Genomic DNA, 15070 nt, shown 5'->3' on the forward strand with positions numbered 1-15070 from the left:
TAATCCGCTACTGGCTAACGAGGGGGCGATTACAGCAAAAATATACAGGAAGTGATAAGCGCTCGGTGAAGACGAAGTGCCGCTGTCTCTGCGGTGCAGTCAGGATGGAGGTGCTGACAAGCAAGGGGCTTAACCCTTTAAGGTGTGAGGTCACAAATCACAAGTATGCGATTAGAATGTTCTTGACTGAACGTTCTAATGCTGATGTCACAATCACTACTGGTAACTGAAAGAAATTGAGAGGTTCCTGCAGAGGAGGGGATGCCATAACTTACAAATGGTTTATACACTTATAATTCATACCAGATCATTATTTACAGTAAGCTGCAGATATACCAGACAGAAGACTAACAAACTATCCGAAGAATATTTCCGGAGGTTTTACAGAGAGTAATAAAAACAACCCGCTATATAACATTGTGAATAAAAAATAAATGAGTTGCCATATGGCTTCTGAAAGTTAATTTAAGATGCAATGCTTTTAACCCAGTATTACCCACAGCATTAAAAAAAAACACTGAAAAGAAGGAAATTAAACTATTACTAAAATAATACAACTGTAAATAAAGCCTGGATTCAATAATAAAATTAGGGAAAAGGGTCTGGATTCAGTCACTATATCCTCTCCTTCGGCAAAATGCCAGTGATATACATTTTTTAAATTTATAGTTTTATAATCATCAAAACTAGCCAAAATCAGTTGGTAAAGAAAATAGTAAACACTTGCATTTACTTATATGTAAAAATGTCAAGCTGATTGGATCCAGGCTAACGTCAGTAGCCTTGATGGAACTCATCCAGCTGTTCTTAAAGAATTTAAGTAAACAAGGCAGTACCGTACCAATACAACCCAACATATAAGAAAGGGGGCTGGTGTATTCTGGGAAATCAGTTCCGTGTGCATTGCAGGCAAAACGCTGGCATTTCTTATTAGGGCATATTAGAGCCATTCCTGTTGGAGTCACGTGAGAGGATGAATTACAGAGAGAGATCAGGCTTTCTGCAGCTCCTGGGGTTTCCTTTTCATCATTATTGTTTAGTTTTTAGTAAATTATTTTGACTAAAATTCGGCCTACATCAAGCATTCTGGGTTTTCAGAAATGCTGAACATTGTTCTACATATACAGTACCTATATAATGACCTTGAAGCAGCTGGAAATAGATTGTTGATTACCGAGGAATATAAGCTCAAAGCCAGTGCAGAAGTTATGTTACGGTAAAATTATTCCTTAGACCACATGTAAAATACAGCCTTCATATATGGACACAAAAAAGAAATGTGAAGGCCTTGGATATATGGTATGACAGTGGTAGCCAAACCTGTTAACGAATTATGCCATCCTGCAGGTTTTCACTCCAACTCTAACAAAGCACATCTCATTCAACTGCTAGAGATCTAATTGAGCAGCTAATTAGAGTCAGGCGTGCCAAATTTGGGTTGAAATGAAAATCTACAGGACGGTAGATCTCCAGGAACAGGACTTGGAAAGCACTGAGGTCTGGCGTAGCTAGTAGTGCTATGAAGTAGGTAGTCATGTTTTCAGTCAGACTGTACTACATGTGTGAGTTTTATATATTTTAACAGAAAAATAATGAAAATCTATAGACGGTACCAGGAATTCTCTCATATTATCAAGTCTAATAAAGACTATTTTTGAACTTTTTGAAAATAAAATGCATACTGTCAGCGATCTGTGAGTCATGGAAAAAATTGAATAGAGGTGTTGGGTTATGGGTTATGAGTAACAGGTTATTAGGCTGGGCAAAATGTGTGGTGCAGTCTATAGGGTGAGCGTCTCTTCAGCCCTAAGTGGGTTCCCCCATGTGGATTTGGGGGGTTTGTACCATAACAGGGCACCTTCTGAGCAGGGATCGTGCCTCTGTTAGCAAAAAAAAAAAAAAAAAAGTATGAAAGCAAGACTGTTTGCTCTCCTTTAAATAACAGCAAAAAAAAAAAATTGGTAACACTTTGGTAACACACATGAAAAAAACACGTATAATGCCTTATAGCTGCATTCATAGTGCCTTACGATGCACTTATAAAGAGCTATAAACATTGCTATAAGCACTCGTAACTACACATAAGGAAATTATACAGAAACAGTCGTTATAACGTTGCACAAATCGTTGCTGTGGCAAACTATAAAACCAAAGCGTCAGCATGGTAGCAAACTGAATGTTACTACGTATGTTTAATGTATGTCTTTTTATAGGCAAAAAGATTATGTAAATGAGCCCAGAAGCCTTGAGCAGGTGAGATCGTAAAGACGGGCAGTTCGGGGAAGTGACGAGCCAGGTGTGACATCTGTGCGTGTCACCGTGAGTCAGATTGATTGATCTCAGCCTCGGGTCTGTTTGCTTTGCCCGCGTTCTGATTAACAAGTGAAATAAGTTCACCACGGTCCGTTGGTATTTCAGCCGACAGTTTCAGTGTTCGCTGGGCTTGTGCGCTTCAGTGTGGCGCGCGTGTGTGTGTGTGTGTGTGTGTGTGTGTGTGGGGGGGAGGGGGGGTGGGTATGCATATGTGTGTGTGTAGGTATGTGTATGGCGTGCGTGTGTCTGCGCGTCTATGATGTTTGCCTGTGTGTGTGTGCGTGCAAATGTATGGATATGTGTGTGGCGTGCGTGTGGGGGTATGTGTGATGTGTGTGTGGCGTGCGTGTGTGTGTGGGCGTACGTGATGTCTGTCTGTATGTGTATGTGTGCGTGTGTGTAAGTGGTAGCGGCAGTGTACTATAATGGGTAAGGAACTGGTCTTTGAACCGGAAGGTCACAAGTTCGATTCCTGGGTAGGACCGGTTCATTCACAGAGTATGATGTCGCTACCTCAAAAGTGTCAACAGAATCCACCCTCTCCTTCATAGAGCAGGCCCCCGCCCCCTGTCAGTTTTGGATCCTACTTTATACGTGTGTGTGTGGGTGTGGGTGTGGGTGGGGGTTGGTGGGGGACAGTTGAAAGCTGTGAGTCGGTTTGGGGTGATGTAGGATGGGGTGGGGGGGGGGAGGGGGGTGGTGGTGGGGGACAGTGAAAGCTGCGAGCTGGGTGTGGGGGGGGGGGGTGTACGGTGGGGGTGAGGGGGGGAGAGGGCGGGAGAGGGGGGATAGGGGGTTGGTGGGGGACAGTTCAAAGCTGTGAGTCTGGTTTGGGGGGGTGTAGGATGGGAGTTGGGGGGGGGGGGGTGGGGGACAATGAAAGCTGTGATCCGGGTGTGTGGGGGGATGTAGGGTGTAGGTGGGGTGGTGTGGGGTAGGTGGGGGACAGTGAAATCTGTGAGCCGGGTGTGTGGGGGGATGTAGGGTGTAGGTGGGGTGGTGTGGGGTAGGTGGGGGACAGTGAAATCTGTGAGCCGGGTGCAGCTCATGGCAGTGAACCAGCTCCCAGCTGTCACCAGCCGGCTTCCCGGTCCACTCACACACACCTCGCACCAGATCACTTTTATATCCCCTATAAAGCTGTCGGCTCTCCATAAACAGACGGACGAGCGAGCGCCTTGCGCTTTCTCACAGGCCTGCACACTGTCAGAGGACTGCTACAGGGAGGGAGGGAGGGAGGGAGGGAGGGAGGGAGCGAGGGAGCGAGGGATTGAGGGAGGGAGGGAGCAAGGGATTGAGGGATTGAGGCAGGGAGGGAGCGAGCGCTTTGTGCTTTCTCACAGGCCTGCACACTGTCAGAGGACTGCTACAGGGAGGGAGCGAGGGAGGGAGGGAGTGAGGGAGTGAGCAAGAGATGACAGAGGTAGGGAGGGAAATGCCAATAGAATATGCAATTCAATTAATTAATTATTTGCTTTTGAAAATTTTCATTCGCTTTTTAAAAATGACTACAAAGTTAAAGTTAAAGCTAAAGCTTTTGGAGGAAAGTTGCCTTGACGATGGCAGAGTTCTGAAGTTTTGATTCCATTCTTTGCCTGGGGATTGTTTCTCCTGTGTTCCACAGTGAAGGGTGATTGGCAGCATGCACGCTTGACCTTTCCTTCCTCAAGATTTATTGCAAAAGAGATTTACTGTGAAGGAGGCAAGTTCCATGAGATTGGGCTTGTGTGCGTGCTGGATGTGTATCATACATTACTGCTTGCTTACTTCCAGGACCTTGGGAAAAACCAGAATGTTTCGGTGGGGTTTTGGACTGTGGTGCTACTGAGAAAACAGCATCAATTGCTTCCCAGATAACTCCACCGGCATGCACCAAGCCCACACCACAACATATTACTCTCAATTATGCATCACCACAGACTCTAATGATATTCTCCTCCGGGCGAGTCTGTCTATGCAGGAGCGGAGCTTTCATTTTAACAGACTGGCGTAATCGCGGCTAAGGGCATACAGTAGGGAGCTTACTGTAAGAATATTTCACGTCAGAAGGAGATAAGGGGTCACATGCTTATTGCTTTTTATTGCATTAATGGGGGGGGGGTGATTTTTTTCTCAAGTGACGAAAAGAAGACAAAGATAATATTCAGTGCACAGCAGACGCGTTTTACTGTTGACATTCAATTTACTTTCTCACTTTCGCTCCCTCTCCCTCTCTCTCTCACACACACACACGTTAGGCCTTCAGGCATGCTCGTCTTCCATGTTGTTGCTGCACACAAACACACGGCACACACAGCTGGGGAGGAAGGTGAGTTGACGGAAAGGGCATGAGGGTGGAGGATAAAAGCCTGACTGCGCGTTTCCAGCACTGGCTGCACTGAGAAAAGCAACACAGGCACGCTCAGCGAAGGACACGCACAGCGGCATCAAGGGCAAAAACAGAAATGCACGAGTCCACACTCGCTGATACATGCATACACACGCACACACACACACACACACATTCACACACTCACATACAGACACACACACACACACACACGCACACGCACACACGCATACACACACACACACACACACACACACATGCATACACACACACACACACACACACACACATGCACACATGCACACATACACACACACACACACACACACACATGCATACACACACACACACACGCATGCATACACACACACACACACACACACACACACACACACAGTATGCTCTGTCCTGCAGTGTGTGATGCGTGTGAAGGTGACGTGTGCTTTCCGCAGCATAGAACACACTGTGAGTCGGAACACGGGGAACAGTGAGGAGGAGAGCGTACCCTTCGTTCCGGAAAATGGTCCTGAAGCAGTCGCCCAGGCCCTTGTAGGCGTTCGGGTCGCTGGTGCCTCTCTGGATCTGGAACCTGCCGGACAGACACACGGACACGGTCACCAACAAGCCTGCGTGCGTTCCCCTGGCAACAAGCGTGTATATGCCAGACCTCCTCTGTCAGAGGGCGGGGCTTAATGCCAGAGCCTGTGCCCTGTTGCACTGTGGGAACACTGCACAGTCACTTCCATAGCTGCTTGTGGGAAAGAGAGAAAAGTATGATGTTTTACCAGGTAGCATTCCAATATTTATCCTAAAATCAGCGGTCCAAAATCAGCACGACTACAGCGTACAGAACACGTAGATAGAAGCAGATCACTCTGTTCATGCAGCTTCTATTCACCACCACCCCCCCCCCCAATCTTCCACCCCCCAACTCCAAAATCACTGCACTTTTTTGGGCCCCCCTGCATTCATCAAACGCGTCCATAGTTCATTTGTCCGCGCGGTCACACCTCCCGCGGGCCCGGGAGACGAGTCCTCCCCACGGGATTCCCCGCGAGACGGCAGCTTCGCGTTTCGCCTTAAAAAAAAAAAAAAAAACCCGAACCCGTGATTCATTTTCTCAAAAAAAAAAAACAGTGAGGAGCGACCGCACCCCCTCTGGCTGGAAGTAATACATAACCCCCCCCCATCCCCCCCCTGTCCCGCCCCATCCCTTCCTTTCTCCCTCGTTTTTTTTTTCCTCCGCTACCTCCCCTTTTTTTCCATTTACTCCCTCCCCCTCCCCCTCCCCCTCCCTTCCCTCTCCCTCCCTCTCTCTCTCTCCCTTATATTTTCCCCTCTCTCTCTCTCTCTCTCTCTCTCTCTGTCTCGTTCGCTCTCTTGAAAGCGAGGACACCCAATCGGGCTCTCCCTCGAGTGCGCTGGCCATGTGATGTCAATTACGACCCAGAGGAGGCAGACGGCGTCGCCGCCGCTCGCGCAAACTAGCGTTCCGATCCGCGGCGCTGGTTCTCTCTCGCAAAGCTCGACGTGCCTTTTCTCTCCCCCGAAAAACTCACCTCTTTTTTCCATTCTTCTTTTTTTTTTTTTTTTTTTTACTGGAGCCTCCTCAACACGTTCTCTGCACCGAGGAGAATTTAAACATTTACTTAACCCCCCGTTACCAATTAGCTGCCACCCCATCCCCCCCCCCCCCTTTTACAGCCGGATTTTTGTTGCGAACTTGGTTGCGCCAAACATGCTAGTAACAGTTCTGCTGTTTCGTGTAAATGTTTAAAAGGGAAATAACCGGTTGAGGTGAGAGTTGCAGAGGCAAGAGGATCAAGGAGGAGTGCACCGACCGCGCTAGTGGTGTTTTTACAGCCTAAAAATGCAGCAGCAGCCATTTCTCCGGACAGAGAGCGGGTGGGACGCTACACGCTACATGCTAACAGAAGCCACGTCACGCCCGTACTGCGCAATGCGCCCTCATGTTCACAAGTTAGCGAGCACTCTCGGGTAGCCCACGTTCCTCCCGATTCTACAAAAAACATAATTCAATTACTGTCAAAAAAAGATGTTTAAAGCAGGCCCTGCTGTCATTGAACAGGAAATGACAAAAGTTTTGGAGGTTTAGGAGTTTGCAGCTGAAAAAAAAAAACTTAGACTTTGTCATTGTTTAACTTCAGTGGGTTAGTGCAAGAGCAGCAGCAAAATTCTACAACAAATCTGTATGGACTAGTGCATTAATATAATAATAAAATATGTAAAAATTTGAATAAAATTCTCTGTGTCCGTATCTAAAAGTGTCCATCAGATGAGTCCTTCCATGCCACAGAGACAGTAAAGAGGAAGGGAGAGAGAGTAAATGAGCGGGACGAACTCTGCCCACATGGATTTGACTGCGAGGCCAAGGGGTCAGCAGTTTGTCGTCCAGGCGGGTGCCGGACGGGGCCATAAACTGGCGGGGTCCCGTCCAGGGGAGGTGGAGGGCCTTTCATACAATCACAGATTGACTTCTTACAGGGGCATACCCCTCAGATTCACTTTTTGCGGATTCCCAAATAGCACGTAACCCGCACCAGAAAACCGTTAACACGATGTCATAAATTGACGGCTGACACGTATTAAAGAGAAGAGAAAGGGGCTGGGGGTGTGAGGGTAAAGGATAATTGGGGAGGGGGGCACGGGGGGGGGGGAGGGGGGGCAGTGTATAGCTGAAGCTCTGGAAGATTTAAGACCAGTGGGCCTTGTAAACAAATTTAAATCTGCCTTAATTAAAGGCACATGACTCCGGGGTCAAGGATTGAGGCGGTCCCCCCTCCTCCCCCCTCTCCCCTCTCCCCCCCCCTCTTCTCTCGCCCCGACCCGTACCTTCGCCCCCTTCCACTCGCCCAGAGAGAGCGGGGCAGCTGGACCATGCTCCTGGCCCCGGCTCCCGGCTCCACACCCGACCCCGGGGTCAGCTCATTTCCTCCCGCCCCTTTAGCCCCCTGCTGTAAAAAACGGATACCAGAGGAGCTTCCGGGAGGGCAGAGGAACCGGGACCTGAGGAACTGATAGAGACTCAGGAACCAGGACCTGAGGAACTGATAGAGACTCAGGAACCAGGACCTGAGGAACTGATAGAGACTCAGGAACCAGGACCTGAGGAACTGATAGAGACTCAGGAACCAGGACCTGAGGAACTGATAGAGACTCAGGAACCAGGACCTGAGGAACTGATAGAGACTCAGGAACCAGGACCTGAGGAACTGATAGAGACTCAGGAACCAGGGCCTGAGGAACTGATAGAGACCCAGGAACCAGGACCGGAGGAACTGATAGAGACCCAGGAACCAGGACCTGAGGAACTGATAGAGACTCAGGAACCAGGACCTGAGGAACTGATAGAGACTCAACAACTGGGACCTGATGAACTGATGGCGACTCAGAAGCCAGGACCACCATTGTACCTCAATGGCTCTCTCACACGGTGAAACACAGGAATGACGCTGGTCCATTTCCAGTCAGGAGAAAATGGACATGGATGGGAGTCCTAAATCATCAGAGCATGATGGCTGAGCTTCCTCACTGAAGGCACTAACTTGCGGGTGTTTCTCTGATGATGTGGAGGCATGGGGTTTCCTTTTTTGGGGGAGTAGTGAGGAGAGTATACACCCTGCTCCCTCATTTATCGGGGTATCTCTGGGATGCGTGGGGTTGTAAATCCAGCGAGAGAAAGGGAGGCGGCCCCCAGTAACCCAGAGTCCCGTCCTGCTCCAGCCCGGTCAGGGGAGGCATACGCTCAGGTGCTGAGAACCTCTGAGTTCACTGATGGTCTTTGTATGCTAGGCTTTACTGGCCTGGAGCTCCTGCAGGCTGGCCAGGTGAAGGTGAGGGCGAGGGCAGTCCAGTGTTCCTACGCCCGGGACAAGCGCTTGGGGGCACATAATCCTGGAGTCTCCCCCAATAAAAAGCGCCCACTTTCGGGGTCCACAAAGTGGCCAAATGAGCACGGGTCAGCCCTGTCTCTGTCCTTTATAGAGCACGGGGCAGCGCTGCAGGGCTCGGGGAGTGACCCGGGCCCGTGTCCTCATGCAGACCCCCCGTCCAGTAATGGGCCGGGACCGGGGCAGGGTGCTCGGCAGGAGGACAGAGGCCCCATGAGGACGTGCCGTTGGGGCAAGGCCCAATAACGACGGTGTAAAAGCAGGCAAAGGGAGGGGGTTACTGGGCTGATCAAAAGGCCGGGGTTGATGGGTCTAGTTGAAGGGGCAGGCTGAGATTTTAAAAGGGTCTCTTAACTTGCCTTGTTAAATAGGGGACATTCCCAATTCGGCTGCTTTGCTGCACCTCAACTGGAACTGCGTCCAAACTGGACATGGATTCCACAGCTTATTTTAAATCAGCTCTCTCTTTTAGACCCATAGTAGTGACCCGAGCACAGTGTTGAAAAGTAGGTCATGTAAAGATATAATTTCAAAAAGGCATTTTTTTATTATTTTACCCTGTCCCACATTTGCCCTTCTATCTTGGATGTTTAGGGTCTGTTTTCAACTTGGCTGAGATCAGATTGCCCCTCGGGGACAATAAAAATCTATTGATTGGCTATTTCATTTGTGAAGAGAGATTTTATTAATCCTTTGAAGAGTCGGTTATTTTGGAATGTTTTCCAAAATTTAAGTTTGTGTTCTAGAACTCCATTGCTTTCAAATGCCACTAGTTAAGAACATTCCAGTCACATAATTGTGATCTTACACCTGAAAGGGTTAAGGACAGAGAGCTGGGCTTTCCCACACAAGACTAAGAGTACAGAAAGACTAAGGAAATCCAGAAGGCAGCATTAAAACAAAATCTATTTTTTACAGCCTGACAGTTAATTTTAATGAGCGAGATCATAAAGATGGCAGAAATCCATTTCATCGGTCCAGGGACAGAATGTGTAGGCAGGAACACACTAACCTAACTGATCCAGTATGACAGACCAGGGCAGCCAATCGCACTCAGAACAGGGCAACTAATCGATTTCAGAGCAGAAACAGGCTCGATGGGAAGGTGCCATTTGTGGAATGGAAACTGGGCAAGAAGCTGAACCAAAACAAACAAAAAAAAAAAGAAAGGTCAACTTCAAAAATAAAAAACAAATGATTCACACATTTCCAAAGTTGGCAGGTACAGGCTGTGATCACACCTGGCTAATGACAATATGAAGGATTCCAGAAGCTTAGCCGCTGAGTGACATTAACTTGGAACAGTACCATGAGTGCTGTAACACACAGCTCTCCAAAGGACTAACATCATCTTCACACCCGGGCACTCCCGGCTCCTACAAACACAACTGCATTCCCATCGTTCCACTGCCAATTATGCTAAATAAGCATTTACATGGGGCAATATACATTAAGCAACAGGTATATTAATCTTATTGACACATTAAGCTTAAAGATGGTGTGTGTGAGAGTGAATTCTGCACACATTCAGAACGTCACAGCCATTATCCAGAGCACGCAACCCTACGCAAACATATTACTCACACAGGACAGGCTTGGTCATTTCTCCATACACAATTTATAAGCAGCACAAGTTCTGCTGCCACTGCAACCTCAATCATGAGTTACTTTCCTGAAGAACTTTATTAAGCTGAACTTACTTCAGACAATTTGCAGCATTTTTATTTTGAGTGAAACGACCATTAACCCCCAAACCACAAATTTGGCAATTGCTTATCCCTTAAAGGTATGAGATCGCAAATATATAGTTAGACTGTTCTTAAAGAACATTTTAACGTGATGTTACAATTGCTACTGGTAATTGAAAGCTACGGAGTTCTGGAACACTGACCTATCTTATGTATCTATCTGGATTTCCATCTAAAAATGCCTTCATTAATGCACACATTTCACACCATACTCTAAGCATTTATTTTCACGTCACAGAAAAAAAAGAGTCCTTCCCCAGGCAAGCTGACGCAAAGGATGAAAGAGCCAATGGAGGGAGGCGGTAAAGCCAAAAGAAAGAAGAGAGGGTGATAAAGGAGGAGAAGAGGGGATAGAGAGAGAGAGAGCGAGGGGGGATGAAGGAGACGCAGACAGGAAGGTGATAAAGTCCTGGCGCTTGTGTCACTGTGGGCTGCGAGGCCAGGTCTGGGCCAGACCCGGGTTTGGTTTCACTGGCTCCGCAGGCCCACTGTGCTGAGGGGGGGGGGGGAACCCATCCCATCTGCTCCCCGCCAGGACGTCACCATCCCCACCTGACAGATACAAATGACTGCCCCTCCTGACCCCCTCTGCCCTCTCGTGTGTGGGACAAGCACGTGACCCGAACCCCCCCCCCCCCCCCCAGGACGAAAGCCCCCCCCCACCCTGCCACACTGACACAGGAGAGAGAGACAGTTCTTTAACCTGGGAATCGATACAATGCAGAAAAGAGAAACAGAAGCTGGCAGCTTAATGCCACTTTGGCCAATATAAACATCCGAAGCTTGCAGCACAATAGAGCTCTTGCGGGGAGTGGTAAAGGTGCAATTATCCCCCCCCCCCCCCCCCCCTCCCCGCACTTAATGAGCTTAGTAAATCAAAATATTGAAAGCTTCCCAAGATTACCTTCCATTTTCTTTGGCAGGGTGTCATTTTTACACAGCGGAATGTACACAGCTGAAAATACAAGCGACCATCAATTGATTGATCAATGCGTTTCCCTTTAATCACTGAAAAATGTTCACCCTAGGAGAACCGCGGAGAACTCTCCTGAGGAATGACATCTGCCCTCACATGCACAGGGCCCCTGTTTAATTCAGTGTGCTTCTCCGTGTTCCACTGCAGTGCGTTACGACTTCAGCAGACTCTGAAATCAATAAAACATGTTGTGCGGCTAAATAAAAAATTCCAAGAAAGGGAATGTTTTCTTTATTTTATTTTTTTTACATTTTTCAGAATTAGGGACAGAGCACAGGGCAGTCAGATTGAGCTGAAGCAAGAAGAGATGGCGGGTAAAAGCACTCAGTCCTGTAATCATATGTGATTATGAATGGCTAGGTTTTCATCAAATTTTACGATATCTTTACTCAATTTTAATGTATACAATAATGCTCTAGTTGTTTATTGTATGTATTTTATGATTATTTGATTTTGTGCTGTATGTGTGTGTGTTTGAAAAGCCCATTTAGGGACAAGCAACAGAAATTAGCATATGCTATAAATGCTGTGATACACTGCATTGGATATTGTTTGACAATAATCTATGTTAAAATGTATCTGTCCCTATCAAATAAACATTAAAGTAATGTAATGTAATGTAATGTAATGTAAAGTAAAGTAAAGTAAAGTAAAGTAATGTAAAGTAAAGTAAAGTAAAGTAAAGTAATGTAATGTAATGTAATGTAATGTAATGTAATGTAATGTAATGTAATGTAAAGTAATGTAATGTAATGTAATGTAATGTAATGTAAAGTAATGTAATGTAATGTAATGTAATGTAAAGTAATGTAAAGTAAAGTAAAGTAAAGTAAAGTAAAGTAATGCGCTTCTCATGTCTGACGGGGCGGCGCACTTTGATGTGCGGAAACACACCAGGGTTGTGAGGAGACCTTCCCGCCGTCGGCCCCCTGGCAGGCCGCCGCAGCCTCGCGGCTCCGCGCGGGGAGAGACCGGCGGCTTCGTCTGTCGCCGGGAAACCCGAGACGCGGAATTACGACTCTCTCTCCCGTTTACGTCCCCCACCCCCACCCCCACCCCCCCACCCCCCCACCCCCCCACCCTCCGCACGCTCGAGTGGAGAAAAAAAAAAACGACCACAGAACGGGTGGAAAATGTGACGGAAGGAGTGGCGGGGGCGTCACGGCGTAGGAAACAAATGAGTTAAACGCCAGCCCCGAGTCTGTAACACAACGCCATCTGGCTTCTTTCTTTTAAACTTTTTTTTTTTTGATGACACCAACTTCCATTAGACCTATTTAATACGCCTCCATAATGCCCAGTGGCAGGCCGATGCATGGGCGGGGGCCGGGGGGGGGGGGGGTGACAAGGCAGGAATCTGGCTCTAAATGAGCCCCCCCCCACACACACTCACACACACACACACACACACATGGCTCCACCCCCGTTCAGTGTGTGACCCCATCAGCTGTAAGGACACCCCATGCTTTCCACACAACGAACAGTAGCTCACGTTGCCTTGCCTCTGTCAGGAAAATTGGGCAACAGAAACATGACTTAAGAGACGGCCCAGAGAACCCGCCGTCTACTCGTCTACTCCTGCGACACTTAAAGAGTACAAATGAAAGAAAACAAAAAAAAAAAGAAAGAAATAACAGCACAATGTTGACGTTTGGCAAGTTTAGGCATATCAAACTAAATGGCTTTGCAGGAGAAACCAGATCAACAGAAGAGCCTACCCTTCTGTTCTAAACATACACACACACACCTGCATACAAACATACACAAAGACATAGACATATACACGTACATACATACAAATGAACACAAACACACACCTGCATACAAACACATGCACACTCCTGCACGCACACACACACACACACACACACACAAATACATACCAATACACACAAATGCACACACACACCTGTACACAAACACACAACCACGTACAGTAGACACACACGCACACACACAACCTCTCTTTTCCGTTCCACTCACACTCAGCACAGCTGGAGTACCGAAACTAATACCCACAATGCACTTCCCCCTCCCTCCGAGACTCAGCCATGTTCCCTTCAGGTTGATCTAAACTTAACAAGCTGAAATAACAAAAGGACGGCGCAAAACAAACAGAGAGTCTTCACGCGAGCAGCACACGCACTCCTGTACAGCGCCGCTCGGCTCCGGCGCACGGGAAAGGCTCGGAGCGCTAAGCGCTAACCTGAAACACGCGGATATCTCGGGCCGTTTTAATCCTGTGTGGCCTGCAGGAGCTCCGGAGCGTCCTGAGCTGGAATGGAGAGCGGCCTCCGGGCTGCAGCGGGAGAAGCAGCACAAACCCATGTGGAAACACTGGCCACTGGAGTGGTGCTGTGCTAGAGTTTCAATTCTATGCACACACACACACACACACACACTCACACTCTCACACATTACACTCTCTTTCACACACACACACACACACTCACACTTACACAAACACACACACACACATTACACTCTCTTTCACACACACACATGCACACACACACACAGACAGACACACACACACTTACACTCACACACACAAACACACATACAGACTTACACGCACACTCACACACACACACACACACACTACACTCTCTCTCTCACACACACACACACACACTTACATTCACACACACAAACACACTCTCACACAGACACACACACAGACTCACACGCGCGCTTACTCATACACACACTCCCTCTCACACACACACACCAAATTCTCTCTCTCACACACATACACACACTGACACTCACACTCCCACATATACATACTCTCTCTCTCTCACACACACACCACACTCTCTCTCTCACACACACACACACTGACACTCACACTCACACATACACATACACACATGCGCACACACACACACACACACACACACACACACACACACAGTGATTTGCGGGGCAGACAGCGTGCTTGGCTTTAGTGCGCTCTGCTCTGTTAAAGGAGCTGGATTAAGAGATCTCCTGAGCACAGCAGGCCCTGGAGCCTCTAAAGCAGGGGATCAGCTATCAGGCGGCCATATTGCCTTTCTGCCCCGCTGTTTTAGGGCTGTTTTCGGGACCGTCCCAGGAGTGCACCGGGGTTCAGCGCACAGTCAGGGGTGGGGATGCTAAATTGCCAACGTGGCGTCACCCAACCCAAATGGGCAGGAGGATGTCGTCCGTCAAAGTGGTCTCATCAAGGAGACCCCCCTTCCCAACCCCCCCCAACTGCAACACGCTTCTGCTTTCATGTTCGCCGTGATCGATGGGTCACGTTGTCACGGCAACCCTGGAAACCGCAGCTCCTTTCGTTCGCCACGTTGTTGAGGAGGGCCGTGGTTCCGCTCACTCCACCCCGTGCACCATGGGAAAATCCGCCCGCCCCACCCGCACAGAGACACAGGGCTCACACGGGGTTCACCCAGGCCCGCATGCAGTCCCTCCGCCCCCCGCCGCCCCCCGCCGCCTCCCGCACAGGGACACAGGGCTCACGCGGGGCTCACCCAGGCCCGCATACAGTCCCTCCGCCCCCCGCAGCCCCCCCTCGCCGCCCCCGCACAGAGACACAGGGCTCACGCGGGGCTGACCCAGGCCCGCATGCAGTCCCTCCGCCCCCCGCCGCCCCCCGCACAGGGACACAGGGCTCACGCGGGGCTCACCCAGGCCCGCATACAGTCCCTCCACCCCCCTGAACGCCGCCAGCCAGGCGACGGGGAGAGTCGCGATCGGACGGCACTTCCTCTCCCCGCCCGCGGGCCCTTTGCATATCCGCGTTTACATGAAG

General features: G+C 48.9%; 1 protein-coding gene across 2 annotated transcripts in view; it reads right to left on the bottom strand.

The window, feature by feature from the left end:
• Positions 1-15070, bottom strand: part of slc25a21 (solute carrier family 25 member 21) — a 114573-nt gene that overhangs the window by 21416 nt on the left and 78087 nt on the right. For both annotated transcript variants that reach the window (XM_035383967.1, XM_035383977.1), the window contains exon 4: positions 5148-5231. In XM_035383967.1, coding sequence (XP_035239858.1) covers positions 5148-5231 — 84 coding nt within the window. The remainder of the gene's footprint in view (positions 1-5147; positions 5232-15070) is intronic.

The sequence above is a fragment of the Anguilla anguilla genome, chromosome 1, assembly GCF_013347855.1.
Source record: "Anguilla anguilla isolate fAngAng1 chromosome 1, fAngAng1.pri, whole genome shotgun sequence".
Lineage (NCBI taxonomy): Eukaryota > Metazoa > Chordata > Actinopteri > Anguilliformes > Anguillidae > Anguilla > Anguilla anguilla.